General features: G+C 41.1%; 1 protein-coding gene across 4 annotated transcripts in view; it reads left to right on the top strand.

The window, feature by feature from the left end:
- Nucleotides 1-17184, top strand: part of LOC707949 (putative methyltransferase-like protein 21E) — a 210041-nt gene that overhangs the window by 63590 nt on the left and 129267 nt on the right. For 3 of the 4 annotated variants that reach the window (XM_077973970.1, XM_077973969.1, XM_077973971.1), the window contains one exon: nucleotides 14386-14995. The exons of the other annotated variant lie outside the window; for it this stretch is intronic. In XM_077973970.1, the coding sequence (XP_077830096.1) occupies nucleotides 14386-14859 (474 nt within the window). In that variant the 3' untranslated portion in view covers nucleotides 14860-14995. Of the gene's footprint in view, nucleotides 1-14385; nucleotides 14996-17184 lie in introns of those variants that run through there. 4 annotated transcript variants of the gene reach the window in all.

Consider the following 17184-nt stretch of genomic DNA (forward strand, 5'->3'; position numbering starts at 1 on the left):
CTGATTTATTTGAGTAAGCTTACTTTTATGTGTGTGTGTGTGTGTGTGTGTGTGTGTGTGTGTGTGTGTGTGCGCGCGCGCGTGCGCGTTTAGAGATGGGGCCTCACTCTTTTGCCCAGGCTAGAGTGCAGTGGTATAATCAGGGCTCACTGTAGCCTTGACCTCTTGGGCTCAGGTGATCCTTCTGCCTCAGCCTCCCAAGTGGCTGGGACCATAGTCACACACCACCATGCCTAGCTGACTTTTAAAGTTTTTTTGTAGAGACAAGGTCTTGCTATGTTGCCTGGGGCTGGACTTGAATTCCTGGGCTTAAGTCATTCTTTTGTCTCGGCCTCCTGAAGTGCTGGGATTGCAGGTGTGAGTGACCACACCTGGCTTACTTATGTTATAATTTCACTGATTTTATTAATTTAATTTGTAAGTGATTCATTTTTTATTTTTTGGACCTGTGTTCCTGATGGTACATCCATCTGCTTTGGGGCAGCATTTCGTAGACTCTGGGAGCTGGGAGTTTCTTTAACCTGCCAGTCTGTCTAGTGGGACAGCAGCCTATGGGCTTGAGGGCTAGACAAGGGGCACTCTAGTGTCCTTGTTGGAATCTTGGACTCTTTCATTAGTCGGAAAGGCAGCACTGGGAGACTGTAGTTATTAGGAAAAGCAGACAGTCTTTCTTGCCCCCTTGAGCTGCAGCTGCTTCATCCTGAGTTAGGAGCACATCACTGTGGCACAAGGAAATGTATTTTACATAAAAGGAGAGAGACAACTACCAGTCAGGTCGCCTTCTGTGTGACTAAGGCTCAAGGCGCCAATTCTTTTAAAATTCTGCTGACTCCTGCTGCAGGCCATCCCGGCTGATCCTCAGCTGAGCTGACAGGGATGTTCATCTGAGAAAGAAGATTCTGATGAGGGTGGGAAGCAGTGGTGCATGGCAGGGTAGGGGGTCCCCAGGGGTTGCGGTCTAGAAGGGTCACGGTGAGTTGTAGAACAGAAGCACTCAGCATAGGTTAATTCAGTACCCACCATGAGAGACACATTGTTGTAGGCATGGCGGATGTTTGTGAATAGCATGTGGTCTTCGCACATTAGAGACCCTTCCTGTGGAAATCTGCATATCCACATGTTGGCAGTGCTACAGAGGGACGATTTCTGCCTGAGGGAGTCAGAGAAGGTGTCTGGTGTAGGTAACTCTGATATGAGGTTTGTGGGGTGATGGGCTCACCAAGAGAGGAAACACAGGGATGGGAGGGGGTGACAAGAACATTCCTGTTGGAGCTTCACCCCATGGCATGAATCGTGAAGCTCCAAGGTAGGTTTTGTGGAGTGCAGTGGTGACCTGGTGTGTCTGCCGCATAAGGGAGGGGAGGAAAGTGGAAATGTGGACTGGGGTAGTGGGAAGAATCCTCTATCAGTGCAAGTAAGTACACATTCTATGTAGATGAAGCAGGACACTTTTACTCAGTGGGATGACGTGATCACATACCTGTTTGGAGAAGCTAGCTCTGTTGGCCCCAGAGTATGGATTGAAACTGGGGAGAGACTGGGGGAGGGGAATGACATAGGCATGTGGATGGCTGATGCAGAGGACCTGAGCTAAGACAGTAATATCCAGTTGAGATGCTGGATTTGAAATAAAATTCAGAGGCAGAAGCAACTGGGCTTAGAAAATGCAGCAAAAAGAGAGCGGCTAACCGTGAGATCTTGAACTTAGGGATCTAGGAGATGGTTTGCCATGAACAAAGGGAATGCAGGCAGGGGACAGGTTGGATTAGTAGGGAGAGATGATTCCAAATGGTGGAGCCCATACTCCAACTCAATGCAAATACAGAAACACTTCTATTTTCAGCATCTGAGCCTCTCCCAGCGTGATCGCCATTACTGACAGAGCCTCAGAAGACTTTTTTCCATGATAGAAGCGTATTTTTTAGAGCAATTTTAGATTTACAGCAACTTATAAAGATAGTATAGCAGTTTTCTATATACTATGCATCTAATTTCTATTATTAAGATCTTAGATCAGTATGGTACATTTGTTACCATTAATGAAACAATCTTGATTTATTATTTTAACTAAAGTCTGCAGTTTATTAAGATGTCCTTAGTTTTTACCTCATGTCCTTTATTTCTGTGCCAGGATCTCATGTAGGATACCACAGTACATTTAGGTATCATGTTTCCTTGGTTGTGACATTTTCTCTAAGTTTCCTTTTTTTTCCTTTCAGAGACAGAGTCTCTCTGTTGTCCTTGCTGGAGTGCAGTGGCATGATGTTGGCTCATTGCAGAGTTCAACTTCTGGGCTCAAGCGATCTTCCCACCCACTTCAGCCTCTCAAGTAGCTGGGATTACAGGTGCACACCACCATGTCCAGATGATTTTTGTGTTTTTGGTAGAGATAGGGTCTCACTTTGTTGCCCAGGCTGTTCTTGAATTTCAGGGCTCAAGTGATCCTCCTGCCTTGGCCCCTCAAAGTGCTGAGATTACAGGTGTGAGCCATTGTGCCTGGCCCAAGTTTCTTTGTTCTTGACAACCTTGATAGTTTTGAGAATGCCAGGTCAAACACCATCCCTCATTTAGGCTTTTCTTATGATTAGACTAGGCTTATAGGTTTTTGGGACAAAGATCACATAGGTAAAGTACAACTCTCATCACATTATATCAAGGGAGCACACTGTGAATATGACATAACAATTTTTTTTTCCTTTTTTTAGAGACGGGATCTTGCTATGCTGCCCAGACTGGAATGCAGAGGCTATTCACAGGCATGATCATAGTGTCTTACAGCCTCAAACTCCTGGCATCAAGCAATCCTCCTGTCCCAGCCTCTTAAGTAGCTGGGACTACAGGTACAGGCTTCCATGCCTGGCCATGATTTATAAGTGATATTGACCTTGATTACCTGGCTGAGGTCATGTTTGTCAGGTTTCTCCACTGAAAAGCTACTTTTAAAAAAATTCCTTTTTCATAATGCACTCTTTGGAAAGAAGTCACTATGCGTGGCTCAGAGTTAAGGAGTAGGGATTGACACTCCGCCTCCTTGAGGGTGACATATTTACATAAATCACTTGGCATTTTGCACATGAGATTTGTTTTTTCTCCCTCATTCATTAATTTACTCGATCACTTATTTATATCAGTATGGACCCATGGATATTTAATTTGTACTTTGGGTTATGATACAGTACTACTTTATCCTGTTGCTAAATTGCTTGTGCCCTGGCCACTGGGGCTCTTTCAGTTGGCTCCAGTGCCAGCAAAGGGCAGTTGTAAACACATGCTAGGTTGTGTCACCATTGTCTGTGTCAGAGGGAGGGCTGGGATCCATCAGGAGAGCCCTTGAGGTCTGCCTGCAGGAGTCATGGGGAATGGAGAGCAGAGGCTGGTGGGCCCAGAGTTCTGTGTTCAGCAACTCAAAGGTTCTACACATTCTTAAGCAGGAGGGTAACTTTATGAATAGTGTCTTGGATGATTTCTTTGGAAGCTCCATGCATTGTGTAGTTTCACTCATTCATTCATTTAACAAACTTATAAAAATCCTGTTCTATCACCTGCTAGGGAATGAGGGTGGAACATGATGGGGAAAGAGAACTAACACTTACCAAGAACCTACCTGCTACCTGGCATTTTATACACTCAATTCCAATTAATTCTCATAGCAACCCAATGAGTTAGGCATTGCTTTCGACATTTTATAGCTAAGAAACTGAGTTTGCTCTAAGAATAGCCAGTTGCCAGGTACAAAATCTAACTACCCTGCAACTGCTGTCCTATGAGGTAGCACAAGCCAACAATATGAGACATCTGACCAATCCCCAGTTGTTCCAGTGTCTTAGCCCCAGCACCAGAAATGTAAATGAAGAAACTTTCTGATGATTCCAGTCCCTGCCAGCAAATAACTGCAATTGCACAAGAGACCCTGAGCAAGAACTGCCTAGCTGAGCCCAGTCAACACTTAAAACTATGAAAGATAATAAATTGTTTTATTCCACAGAGTTTTGGAGTAGTTTGTAGCAATACAAAACTGATAACTAGCAAACACAGGTGTTTTTTTCCTCTGCACCATCTTCCCTCTGGTAGTGGCTGCTGTTCTGACAAGGATTCTAGATTGAAGCAAAGAACATGGGAAGCCATTACATTTATCTATTGAGGATGCCATGTGGGTCTGGCTTGAGCTGGGTGTTTGTTGATGAGAGGAGGCAGAACTAGGTGCCATCTTAAGAGAACTTGCATTAGAGCAGGACAGAATTTGCATTAGTGCATTGCAGAGGGAAAACGTAGTGAGTTTGTTATCAGATAGTATTGAATTAACAATTGCTTTCTCACTTCCTGGTAGTCTAACCTTGGGCATATTCTTTAACTCTGATTCTCAGTTTCCTTATCTTTACAGTTGGGATGATCTGAGGATAACAACAGATCCAATGAGGCAATAGTAGTAGGTACTCAATAATTGTGTTTCCGTAGTTTTCTAAACATATCTCTATCATAGCACCCGTTGCATTGCATTTGAATGGTTTACTTTCCAGTTTGTCCCCAAAATACTCAAGTCAAGTAGACTCTGAGCTTCCTTAGGAAAGCTTATATTACATATTTTGTATTCTTGCTGATTAGCACAGTATACAGAACAGATATAAATAGCTGCTGAATGAAAGAAGGAATTGATGAATCAGTGAGTAAAGATGAATTGTGGAATGAAAGAAGGATAAAAAATAACTTGAAGGTAACTAGCCTATTTGATTTGGGGTCTGAAGGTAGCATTTGTTAAGAGGGGGAGAACCAAGGTGGAAAGAATTCTAAGAACAATAGAAAGTGGTTGGTAGTAATAGATGTAATACTAGTGTGAGAAAGAGATCTGGCCAAGAAAAAAGTTACAGTGGAGTGTTCAGAAGCCCCAGATGAAGATATTAAGGAAGAAATGGGTGCTGAAGGAGTGGAAGCAGCATTGGAGTCCTCAGGGTTGGCTGGAGATGCCTGTATCCACACATATAGAGTATATGCTTTATCCCCTGAGGAGTTTATTTAGCAGAAGGTGGACATATTAGATTGCATGATACTTAAAGAACACATTTTCTACTCATCCAATCATCAAATATTTACGAATCATCCAATGTATTCTAGCAACTGTGCCCAGCATGGGAACATTGTGCTGATCCAAGCATGTATAATGTTTCCCCCTTATCAAGCATATGTTCAAAAGAGAAGAGAGTCATTGAACAAATTGTCAAGCAAATAAATATGTAACTATTAATTGAAATACAACTTGTGAAGAGAAAATACAGAGACTGCTCGCTTTTCATCAATTCCATTCTTTCATCTGTCCATCTTTAATCAGAGAATGCTTGAATTTCAGCCAAGAACATGACCAGGCATCTAGCATATTTTGCAACCTGCCCAAGTGACTAAGTTCTGGCCAATGGTAAATAAACAGAATTATTATTATTATTTTTATTATCACTTCTCGAGTGTGCCTCAAAAAGGAATCATGTATATTCTCTTGGTCTTTCCCTGCTTCCTGCTGGCTGGAATATAATAACTGAAACTGCAGCCTTCTACTGCAAGATAGAAACCGTGAGTTGGAGACTGTAGAACTTCCCATATAGTCTTGGACTATGGATTATAATGGGGCAGAGGAATGAATTTTCATCTTATTGAAATCATTGCATCTTTTGATCTATTTGTTATTGCTGTTTAGCCCATATCTTAACTAGGAAAACCACAAAAGAGGGTGTATTTGTTTGCTCAGGTTGCTATAACAGAATACCATAGATTGGGTGGTTTAAACAGCAGAAATTTATTGTCTTACATTTCTGGAGGCTGCAAGTCTGAGATCAGGATGCCAACATGGTTGGGTTCTGGTAGGGACTCTCTTTTTGGCTTGTAGACAGCCACTGTCTTGCTGTGTCCTTACATCATGACCGGGATAAAGAGAAAGAGGGAGAGAGAGAAATAGAGAGAGCAAGAACAAGAGAGCACTCTGGCCTCTTCTTATAAGGGCACTGATTCCATCATAAGGGCCCCACCCTCATGACCTCTTCTAACCCTAATCATCTTTCAAAGACCCCATCTCCAAACATCGTCACATTGGGGGCTAAGGCTTCAATATACGAATGTTTGCGGGACACAATTCAGTTCATAGTAGAGGGCAAGGAGAGGACCCAGTTTAAACAGGAGTAAAGGGACAGGAATCTCCCATGAGGACGTATATTTGAAGCTGAATGAAGAAGAGTGCTCCAGATAGAAGGAATGGTGTGTATAAAACCCTTGAAGTGGGAAGGAACTTGATATTTTCAAAGAAGTATGAGGGAAAGCAGGTGACAAAGGACCAGGGTAATCCAAAGTGAAACAGGAAGTCACTGATGGATTTTAAGTATGGGTTACTGTAGACTGATTTGCATTTCCAAAAGCTTACTCTCTACTGGGGGTATTGGAAGGAAAAGCAATGGATGAGGGGGTATCACTCAGCCTCATGGAGGGGATGATGGCAACTAGCCCTAGAGCTGTTGTTGGAGCTGGAGAGAAGCGATGAATTTGAATGATATTTTGAAAGTAGAACTAATCGGTCGTTTTTAATGGATGGGATGTGTGTCAGGGAGAAGTAAGGAGCTTTCAGGGTGATCCCCAAGTTTTGAGAGGGAGGAGACTAGAGGGCGGAAAAAAATTGGCAGATTAAGACCACATGTCCAGTGTCTTTTGAAGATGTTATATGGAAAAAGAGCACCAAATCCAACATTCAGTACCCACCATTGTCAATTACTAGCCATGCCCTTGGGAATGTCACAATTTTACCAACAAAGAAAAGAAAACAAGGTTTTGAGATTAAGAAACATAAAGTCCGCATTTTGAACTTAAAATTCACAGAAGTAATATGTCGTAGTAGAAAGCATGGGCTGTGAAGACAGGTGTCCAGTTATATCACTTCTTTATTGGGTGACCTTGAGGAAGTCACTTAAATTACTAGAACCTCAGTTTTCTCATGTGAAAAAAAAATAGTGGGCTTGTCTTGTGGAATAAAAATGATAATTTCTGTAAAATAATAGCAGACTGTCTGGCATGGTAAGTGCCAAGTAGATATATGCTTAATTGCTCCAAGTAACTTACATTTAGTGTTCAATATGTGTAGAAATCAGATAACTTAATTGTATATTTATATTCTGAAACTCAGAAAGGGGAAGACTGAGAGACAAATACAGGCTGATTTGCCTGGACAACTGCAGTCATTACACTGCTCTCTTTCTCCCCAGGTCTGAATATCCAAACTGGGAGGTGAGTCCCTGAGGGGTATTGGAGTTGGACCCTGTAACTCACTGGTCAACATGTTCTGTTTTACAATTTTCCAGAAGGTAACAGTGATCTTCTGGAAGTTATCAGGCACTAATAGTAAGCTCTGAATGCAACTTCAACAGTTGTCATTATTTTTTAGATTTTTCATTTATAGAAAGTCCATGCAGCTTCCCGGAATTTGGGGGCATTTGCTCAATGTGCTGTGGGGAAGTGGTCTGAGCCTACAGCAAGAACACCACTTTCATAGTTAATAACTAAATAGCCAACAGGGGCACCCACTCAAAGGGGAAACCTGGCCAAGGTATTAGGATTTGTGCTTAGAAAAATGCCTAAGGTATTTCATGGATATTTGATGAAAGTACTTGGTCATCACCATGATTTTAAATTCCAGTGACCTGGAAATTTCAAAGGATGATTTTTTAGAAGTGTTTACTCTTTTTCATCTCAGTGTGTGTTGGATAGTGCAGAATGCATTCCTTCTGTAGAGTTACCCACAGGTGATAGCCTTCTTCTCAGTGTGGCAGAGGGGCCGTTGCGGGAACCCCTGAGGTAGCTGAACATTTATCTGGACCTTGGTGAGAGAGCCTGGCCCCTTGGTACTTTGAAAAGATGTGCAGTTTAGATGGAAACCTTTGGAAGTGCAACACTGGAGAAGTGGTGGGACTTTGCCTCCACGGGTGCAACTTGATCCTATTGGGAAACAAGGATTTGCCTTTTAGAGAGTTTTGCCTCTATCAGATGATTATAATGAGATCCTTCAGCTTCTCCTTAGGCATTACTCTTGCACCTGTTGCTTGTGGGGCTTGAATTTTTAATATGCTAGATGCCACTTTATGTCTCATTCCCAGTGCTGGATTTTAGCAACGCACAGGCAGAAAGCCTGACGTTCCACAGCCATATGCTTACATCGTTACTTAAAGAGAAAGATAGAAGGAGTGGAAAACTTTGATATTTGTTATTTTAATTTTTCAAACAAAAGGAGCAGAATGAATTTCCAGAAGTGAGAACAAAACTAAATTGTGCTGAAGAGAAAATCTATTCTTCTATCCTTTGGACTTATCTTTTTTTTTTTGTACAAGTAGATTATATGCAGGTTAAAATAATTATAAAACTTGGAATTTATCCAGTTGTGTAGTGGGTAATTACAGAGTTGCTTTGTTTAATGATGTGGTATTTTTTTTTTTTTTTTTTTTTTTTTGAGACGGAGTCTCGCTCTGTCGCCCAGCCCAGGCTGGAGTGCAGTGGCGCGATCTCGGCTCACTGCAAGCTCCGCCTCCCGGGTTCACGCCATTCTCCTGCCTCAGCCTCCCGAGTAGCTGGGACTACAGGCGCCCACAACCGCGCCCGGCTAATTTTTTATATTTTTAGTAGAGACGGGGTTTCACCGTGGTCTCGATCTCCTGACCTTGTGATCCGCCCGCCTTGGCCTCCCAAAGTGCTGGGATTACAGGCGTGAGCCACCGCGCCCGGCCTAATGATGTGGTATTTTTATAGAAGGACATTTTTAACCTTTGTCACTAGTGCCAAATGGAAGGAGACACAGCCCTTCATAATAAGTATCATAATTCTAATTGCATCTAAAGTTTATTTAGAAGCAATTCATTTTTAAAGACATGTTCCAGTTTATGTACTTTGTTTTTAGTAGGTAAATATTGCTGAAGTAAATTGGTTTGTGGTAACAAAAGTAAAGTAAGAGCAAGTGCTTGTTAATAATCTGTTCCACTATTCATATTTCCAAAGTCCAGCTCTGGCTAACAGAGACACTGCAAATTCATTTCTAAAACACAAGGCAAGGCCCTTATATAATCAAGTGGCTCATTAGAGAAGATCAGAGGATGTCAAAGTACACTTTAAAAATCAGAGCTAAAGTATTGTATTTAAAAAGAAGATCAAAGTGGACACCATGTCCGGAGATCCTTTGCATATATTATCCTTCTGTATTATTATCAGAAGTGACTTTCATTGACATTCACTGTAAGTCCATACACGTACTAATGATAGATTAAACAGTTAAACCACCACATTTATTCATTTGACATGATTATTGGGTGACTTATGTGCAAAGCGATGTGAAACCCAATACCGCATATAGTGCCTGTCTTTTGTCTTTGAAATGCTGCTACTGAAGTGGCACTTTCAAAAGAGAAGTCATGACACCTTAAATGTTGTCTTGAGGCCAGGATCATTTAAAATAATTAATAGAAGTGGAAAATGTATTAAAATTTCTAAAGGCTTTAAAATGTGAATTTAACTAAAATCAAACATTTATTGAGCACCTCATGCACAAGGTACAGGGCTAGACAAAGTGGGTTGTGCAAAAAGGAATTAAACGTGGTCTTTGTCCTTGAGAAGCCTTTGGTTTAATGGGGGACAGTATATGCAGATCTATGATATGATAGGAGTTATGAGAAAGTGAGAGACAAGATGCTGCATGATCACAGAGGTGAGAGGATTTGCTCTGTTCAGGAGCAGCAGGAAAGGCTCCGTGTGGAGACTGAGTCAGACCCTGAAGTACAGGTTTCAAAGCATATAATGAGGGAAGAGCCTTCTCCGTGGGTACTACTGTGGACAAAGGATGGAGGTGAGGAAGTGCACTGTGCATTTAAGGAAGCATTTCTGTGTAGCTGTGCTAAATGACCTATGAGGGGGATCATTGCATGAATGGCAGAAAAGGAAGAGGTTGAAGTGGAAAGTTTCAGTGATCTGAACGTGATGATCTGAGTTTATAGTCTGATATGGTTTGGCTATGTCCCCACACAAATCTCTGTTTTCATGACAGTGAGTGAGTTCTCAGGAGATCTGATCGTTTTATAAGGGACTCTTCCCCCTATGCTCCTCACTCTTCTCTCTCCTGCTGCCATGTGAAGAAGGTCCTTTGCCTTCTACCATGATTGTAAGTTTCCTGAGGCATCCCACAGCCTTGTGGAACTGTGAGTGAATGAAACCTCTTTCCTTTATGAATTATCCAGTCTTGTAATATTTTTATAGCAGTGTGAGAATGGACTAATACATAATCCTTCTACTTATTAACCATATGCATTTGGGTGTCATTTACCTTTTGGAACCTTAGTTTTCTCATGTCTAAAAGGATGTACTTAATTTCTGGCTGGATGGTTAGAATAAGCTAGCTTGCACTGCAGTAACAAACAAACTCTGAAATCTCAGGGACTTAAAACAATAAAAATGGAATGTTTTCTAACATCAGAGTTTAATTTGGTTTCTAGGGGTGGGAGCTCTGCTGCAGCATGAGTTTTGAGCACTTCATCTTGAGATGCCTTTGTCTCCCACACAGGTCTCCACATTCACCACCAGAGGGGGAGAAAGAGGGAAAGAGTGTGGGCAGTCTTTTAGGGAGCAGGTGTAGAAGTGCATTAAGTCTGTTCACACTCCATAGACAAGAACCAGTCCCATGGTTCCACCTAGATGTCAGGGGCTTAGAAATCGAGTCTTTGGTGTGCCCAGGAGGAAAATGAAGTGCGTTGGGATACACATGACAGTACTCTGTGAATCTCCAATGTTACTGTGAAAATAATTCATAGGGCACTGGGTCTGAAATAGTATGTATGAAAGGACTAGGGCAATGCAAGTCACTCCTGTCATGTTAGTTTCTTAAGACTGGAAATAGATAGGGGCCAGCATATCAGGGAGCTTCAATTGTTATCAATTAGAGAATTTATAGTTTACTCCCTAGGTTGTGGGATTAAAAGCTTTTGAAGAGGGGAGTTGAAAAAAATTTTGCTTGAGGAAGATTGGGCAACTACCTATAGGCCTGGAGGGTCCCGGGGAAAACTGTAGACAATGGTCTTTTGTGGTTGTTGAGGGACTATAGAGCCTGGATGAAAGCCAAAGCCAAGGTTCTGGAAAGGCAGGCAGGGAAGTAGGAGGATGGCAGTAGACTGAGATATTTTATTCATCTTTATATCCACAGTATCTTCCACAGAAGCAGTACCTTCACATGCGGTAAATAAATGTTGCTGAATGAATCAATAATGACTTAATGAATGGATGAGGAAATGAATTCCGTTTTGCAGAACAGTTAATTTTGCATTTGACTTTCTCTCCATATAGATGATAAATCCTTCGAGGTTGGGAATCTTTTTTTTTTTCATCATGAAAGGTCATGATATGGGGCTAATATGCACAAATAATTTATGGCTCTGGGTGGCAGTGAGTCCTCATGCATGCAAATCGGGGAAGAGAAATTTGCAGCTGGGGATTATCCTGGCGACGCCAAGACTAACAAACAATGGAGGGACAAAGCCCATGGACCTGGGGAGACCGAATCAGTGCGAGATGGGAAAAGAAAACTGGCCCATGCAGTTTAAATCTTTTATTGATTTCAGCATAAGTTTCTCACTCAGCAGCATGACATTTTAAATAACAAAGTATTCCTTTGTTAAAATCCAGAGGATTATATGAAATAAACACTACTTCATATGAGAAACTCAGAGTTGAAATAAATGAAAATTGTAAAACCCTATCCATGATTTTACCAAAGAGAAGATAATTTTGTTTTTCAACTTAAATGTAAAATCTATGTAAACAGAATGTTATCTATGTTTGCTGTACTGTAGTGTTTCACTCCATATAATCCTCAGGATTTTAGTAATTTAGTTATTGCTTCTGATAAATCATTTAAACATTTTTGTATTTTCTCTGTTTCTCTAATAAACTTTTTTAGTCATCTGAATCAGCTGGATTGGTGGTAAAGAATTTCATAGAAATCAGCAAACGTGCTCAAAATCATACAATATAGTTATCAAATCAATTATAAGGTGAAACATTCATTTATTCATTTACTAGACATTGACTGAATATCTTCTATATATAGTGGTGGCTGGGGGATTCAATGGTGAAGTAACGATAGATTAGAATCCTTTTTTTTCCAAAACATTGGAGAGCCAGTGCGTTGAATCTCTGCCATTCAACAGGCTGAAGCAGATGACGGCAAACTCTTCCAAATATTTTTGGCCAGTGGAGCTTTTCAATCAATCCTCCCTTCAACTTTAAGGAAACAATATTTGCTTTTTATTTTAGTGTGTGCTTGTAACAATAATTAAGCCATTGTTTCAGCTATAAAATGGCTAACAATCAAAGGGCTATCAACTTTGCCCTGCTTGACTTCCTAATTCTTTTTGTTTTAGAGTTAAGAAAAACTTGTCTAGGTATTTTCAACATATATATATATAATATATATTAATGCAGATATAATACATATATTGTTATATATAATATATATATTTCCATATTAAAGTGATATGTGTGCAATACTATATTTTCAATGACCTAGAGTGCAATAAGACTCCGAGGGCATTCTTCAGCAAAGTAAATAATGTCTGAATTATACAGGGTAAGCCTCCAAACTTCTGTGTTCTATTGTACTATACACACATATATGTGTGTGTGTGTGTGTGTGTGTGTGTATGTGTGTGCGTGTATGTGTATATATATATTTCAGTATTATGAAAATTGTTCTTACAACAACTTAGTTAACTAGAGGTTAGGTGTATGAGCTAACATGTTCCTGTGTAATTAATGAAATGATTTATTACTTTGCAGGTCATTGGAGCAGAGAACAGATGCATGCAAAAGCCTCTGCAGAATTTTACTTCCTTTAGGTGATCAAGGCTAGGATCACAGGATCCTAACCATATAGATATATTTTCAAAGCAAATCCAGCTAAAGATTAATTTTACTCATTTGTAATTTTATTTGTTTGTTTATAATAATGCTATAGTGATTTTTAAACAGACTAGACAGACATTACTCATATCGGGAGGAGCAGAACAATGGTTCTGGGAAATGTTAATCAGGGTTCCCCAAACAAAGGATATCTGATCAGATTAGCTGGGGCTAGCTAGACTGTGTGCTACAGTTCCCATTGGGTGATTCGAAATATTTATTGACGTTTTAAAGTATCCAGAAGGGCTTCAGTAAAAAAAGTATCGAACTTTGCTTGCCATTAACAAACTAACTTAATTGTGCAAGGAAAGTCTATTTTTCTTGGCACAGGATTAACGCTGCATTGCAAGGAAAACTACAAAATGTTTCTTTGACAGCTGTTTGGGAAGTACTGCATTAGCTAATGTAGACTATGCTTAATGCTGTTCAAAATTTTCACTCAAAATGAACCCTAAGTCTAAACTGAATACATCGGTTTAGTTTCACAGCTGTCTGCGAAGTCTTTGGCAATGATCTGGTCATCCTGTTCTACTTGAATTTTCCTAAATGTGTCATGAGGGGATACCGCCATGCCCTGCTATGTGCTTTTCTCTTTGTCTTCTAGAATGTCCTTATGGCTAACTTACACAAAGCCTGTATGTCTCAGCTCAAGTGGGACCTGGAAAAGAGCTCCCTGACCTCCTCTAAATGTCAAGAACTGTGTTATTTTACCCCACTTTTGAGCTAACACTTAAGCCTGCCACTGACTCACGGATGCTGATAGAAGATACAACTCTCCTGGGTGAGAGACAAAGAACTTTTTCCTTCCTGCAGAGCAAGTGGCATGCAGTGAATGCTGGTGTCAGTTCCTTTCGCCTCCCAAGTCTCACGGGGCCACACAGGGGGGTCCTGGAGGTTTAATTACACTAATTAATTAATTAATTAATGTATTTTTATTTTATTTTATTTTTTAAATTTTAAGCTCTGGGATACATGTGCAGAACATGCAGGTTTGTTACATAGGTATACATGCCATGGTGGTTTCCTGGATCTGTCAACCTGTCATCTAGGTTTTAAGCCCCACATGCATTAGATATTTGTCCAAATGCTATCCCTCCCCTTGCCCTGCCACCTGCTGACAGGCCCCAGTGTATGATATTTCCCTCCCTGTGTCCATGTGTTCTCATTGTTCAACTCCCACTTATGAGTGAGAACATGTGGTGTTTGGTTATTTGTTTCTGTGTTAGTTTACTGAGGATGATAGTTTCCAGCTTCATCCATGTCCCTGGAAAGGATGTGATCTCATTCGGGGTCCCGGATGTTGTATGTGTATTTGAGAAACCCTCAGCTTAGGGGACTCCAATATTTGGTAATAAACGAGATGCAAGCAAACCTACCTAAGTTTTGCCCAGGAGGGAGACATTTTCTTTCTTTTTTTTTTTTTTTTGACAGATTTTTGCTCTTGTCATCCAGGCTGGAGTGCAATGGCACAATCTCAGCTCACTGCAACCTCTGCCTCCTCAGTTCAAGCAATTCTCCTGCCTCAGCCTCTCAAATATCTGGGATTACTGGCACCCTCCACCACACCTGGCTAATTTTTGTATTGTTTTAGTAGAGATGGGTTTTCACCATGTTAGCCAGGCTGATCTGGAACTTCTGACCTCAGGCGATCCACCCACCTTGGCCTCCCAAAATGCTCGGATTACAAGTGTGAGCCACCGCGCCCTGCCTGGAGACACTATCTTTATTGTTCTGTATAGCATTCTTCCCACTGCTCCAGAAAAGACACTTCCTATCTTTCCACTGTTCATGTACATTTTTGAAAAGAGAAAAAAGGTTGTCATGCCTCTGCTCAGAAGACGCGTGAAAATGAGAAGGACTCACGGAGAACTGTCTCTCAAGATGAAAATCCTAGTCACCACTTAGTACTCTTCCATGAATTACCCCAACCACCAGTACAATCCCATGATTCTGGTCTTTCTTGAACCGCTCTAAATGGTGCTTTTCTGGTGGGGACGTGCTTTTCTTTCTGCTTTTATTGCAGCCAGCTGAATAACAGACAGAGTAGGCGTTCGGCAAAGTTGATGAGATACAAGGTGGTGTCTTTGAATGTTTTCTGAAGCCATCTTCAAGTGCATTTCCCCAGTTACCTAAGGAGAACGGAGAGAGGAATGGAATAAGCAGGATTTCACTAAAAGGATCAAATGGCTTTAGTAATTCACGGAGGAAATCTTCCTTTCTTACAGAAGCACCAGTGCCACAGAAGCGTTGGTGGAGGCAGCAGGACTCAGTGACCTGCAACTGTTAAGGCGGGGAGAGACCACACTCACCAGAGAGCTGGCAGCCGCACAGGAGCATCGGGGAATGCAATGACAACCAACCATCGTATCAGGGATGAAACAGGGCCTGGCAGGCAGCTGCGACACAGAGCAGCAGATAGGAAGACTATAGACCATGCAGCATCTGCTCAGGAGTTTTCTGGTCACAAAGATACGAAGAGGAAGAGAAAGGAGGATGTGGGAAGGAACAGAGATGGATTATACATTGGGGGAACCCAAGTCAACAAATAAACAAATAAATAATATGCAAGTGAATGAATGCACAAATGCATAAATAACATTTTGCAGGAAGAGTTGGGGTGTGGGGGAATGGGTGGATTGGAGGATAAGGTTAGGCAAGAAACTAGCTGGACCATCAGTAGTGAAGGGCTCCTAACTTAGGTGCTTCTCAAAGGGCAGCTCTCAGTCCAGTAGCTGTTTGTCATGGGTCCATGAAGAGATGAGTGGGGAAATTGGGACTGTGTGTTTAGAAACTGTTGCAGCAATTTGACAGACGCTTCCTTTTTTTGAGACAGATAATTTTTTTTTTATTATTATTATACTTTAAATTCTAGGGTACATGTGCACAACGTGCAGGTTTGTTACATATGTATACATGTGCCATGTTGGTGTGCTGCACCCATTAACTCGTCATTTACATTAGGTATATCTCCTAATGCTGTCCCTCCCGCTTCCCCTAACCCCACGACAGGCCCCAGTGTGTGAAGTTCCCCATCCTGTGTCCAAGTGATCTCATTGTTCAGTTCCCACCTATGAGTGAGAACATGTGATGTTTGGTTTTCTGTCCTTGCGATAGTTTGCTCAGAATGATGGTTTCCAGCTTCATCCATGTCCCTACAAAGCACATGAACCCATCCATTTTTATGACTGCATAGTATTCCATGGTGTATATGTGCCACATTTTCTTAATCCAGTCTATTATTGATGGACATTCGGGTTGGTTCCAAGTCTTTGCTATTATGAATAATGCCACAATAAACATACATGTGCATGTGTCTTTATAGCAGCAGGATTTATAATCCTTTGGGTATATACCCAGGATTGGGATTGCTGGGTCAAATGGTATTTCTAGTTCTAGATCCTTGAGGAATCACCACACTGTCTTCCACAATAGTTGAACTAGTTCACAGTCCCACCAACAGTGTAAAAGTGTTCCTATTTCTCCACATCCTCTCCAGCGCCTGTTGTTTCCTGACTTTTTGATGGTCACCATTCTAACTGGTGTGAGATGGTATCTCATTTTGGTTTTGATTTGCATGTCTTTGATGGCCAGTGATGATGAGCATTTTTTTCATGTGTCTATTGGCTGCATAATTGTCTTCTTTTGAGAAGTGTCTGTTCGTATCCTTCATCCACTTTTTGATGGGGTTGTTTGATTTTTTCTTGTAAATTTCTTTAAGTTCTTTGTAGATTCTGGATATTAGCCCTTTGTCAGATGGTTAGATTGCAAAAATTTTCTCCCATTCTGTAGGTTTCCTGTTCACTCTGATGGTAGTTTCTTTTGCTGTGCAGAAGCTCTTTAGTTTAATTAGATCCCGTTTGTCTATTTTGGCTTTTGTTGCCATCGCTTTTGGTGTTTCAGATATGAAGCCCTTGCCCATGCCTATGTCCTGAATGATATTGCCTAGGTTTTCTTCCAGGGTTTTTATGGTTTTAGTTCTAACATTTAAGTCTTTAATCCATCTTGAATTAATTTTTGTATAAGGTGTAAGGAAGGGATCCAGTTTTCTTTCTACATATTGCTAGACAGTTTTCCCATCACCATTTATTAAATAGGGAATGCTTTCCCCATTTCTTGTTTTTGTCAGATTTGTCAAAGATCAGGTGGCTGTCGATGTGTGGTATTATTTCTGAGGACTCTGTTTGTTCCATTGGTCTATATCTCTGTTTTTGGTACCAGTACCATGCTGTT

Source organism: Macaca mulatta, chromosome 17 (genome assembly GCF_049350105.2).
Source record: "Macaca mulatta isolate MMU2019108-1 chromosome 17, T2T-MMU8v2.0, whole genome shotgun sequence".
Taxonomy (NCBI): domain Eukaryota; kingdom Metazoa; phylum Chordata; class Mammalia; order Primates; family Cercopithecidae; genus Macaca; species Macaca mulatta.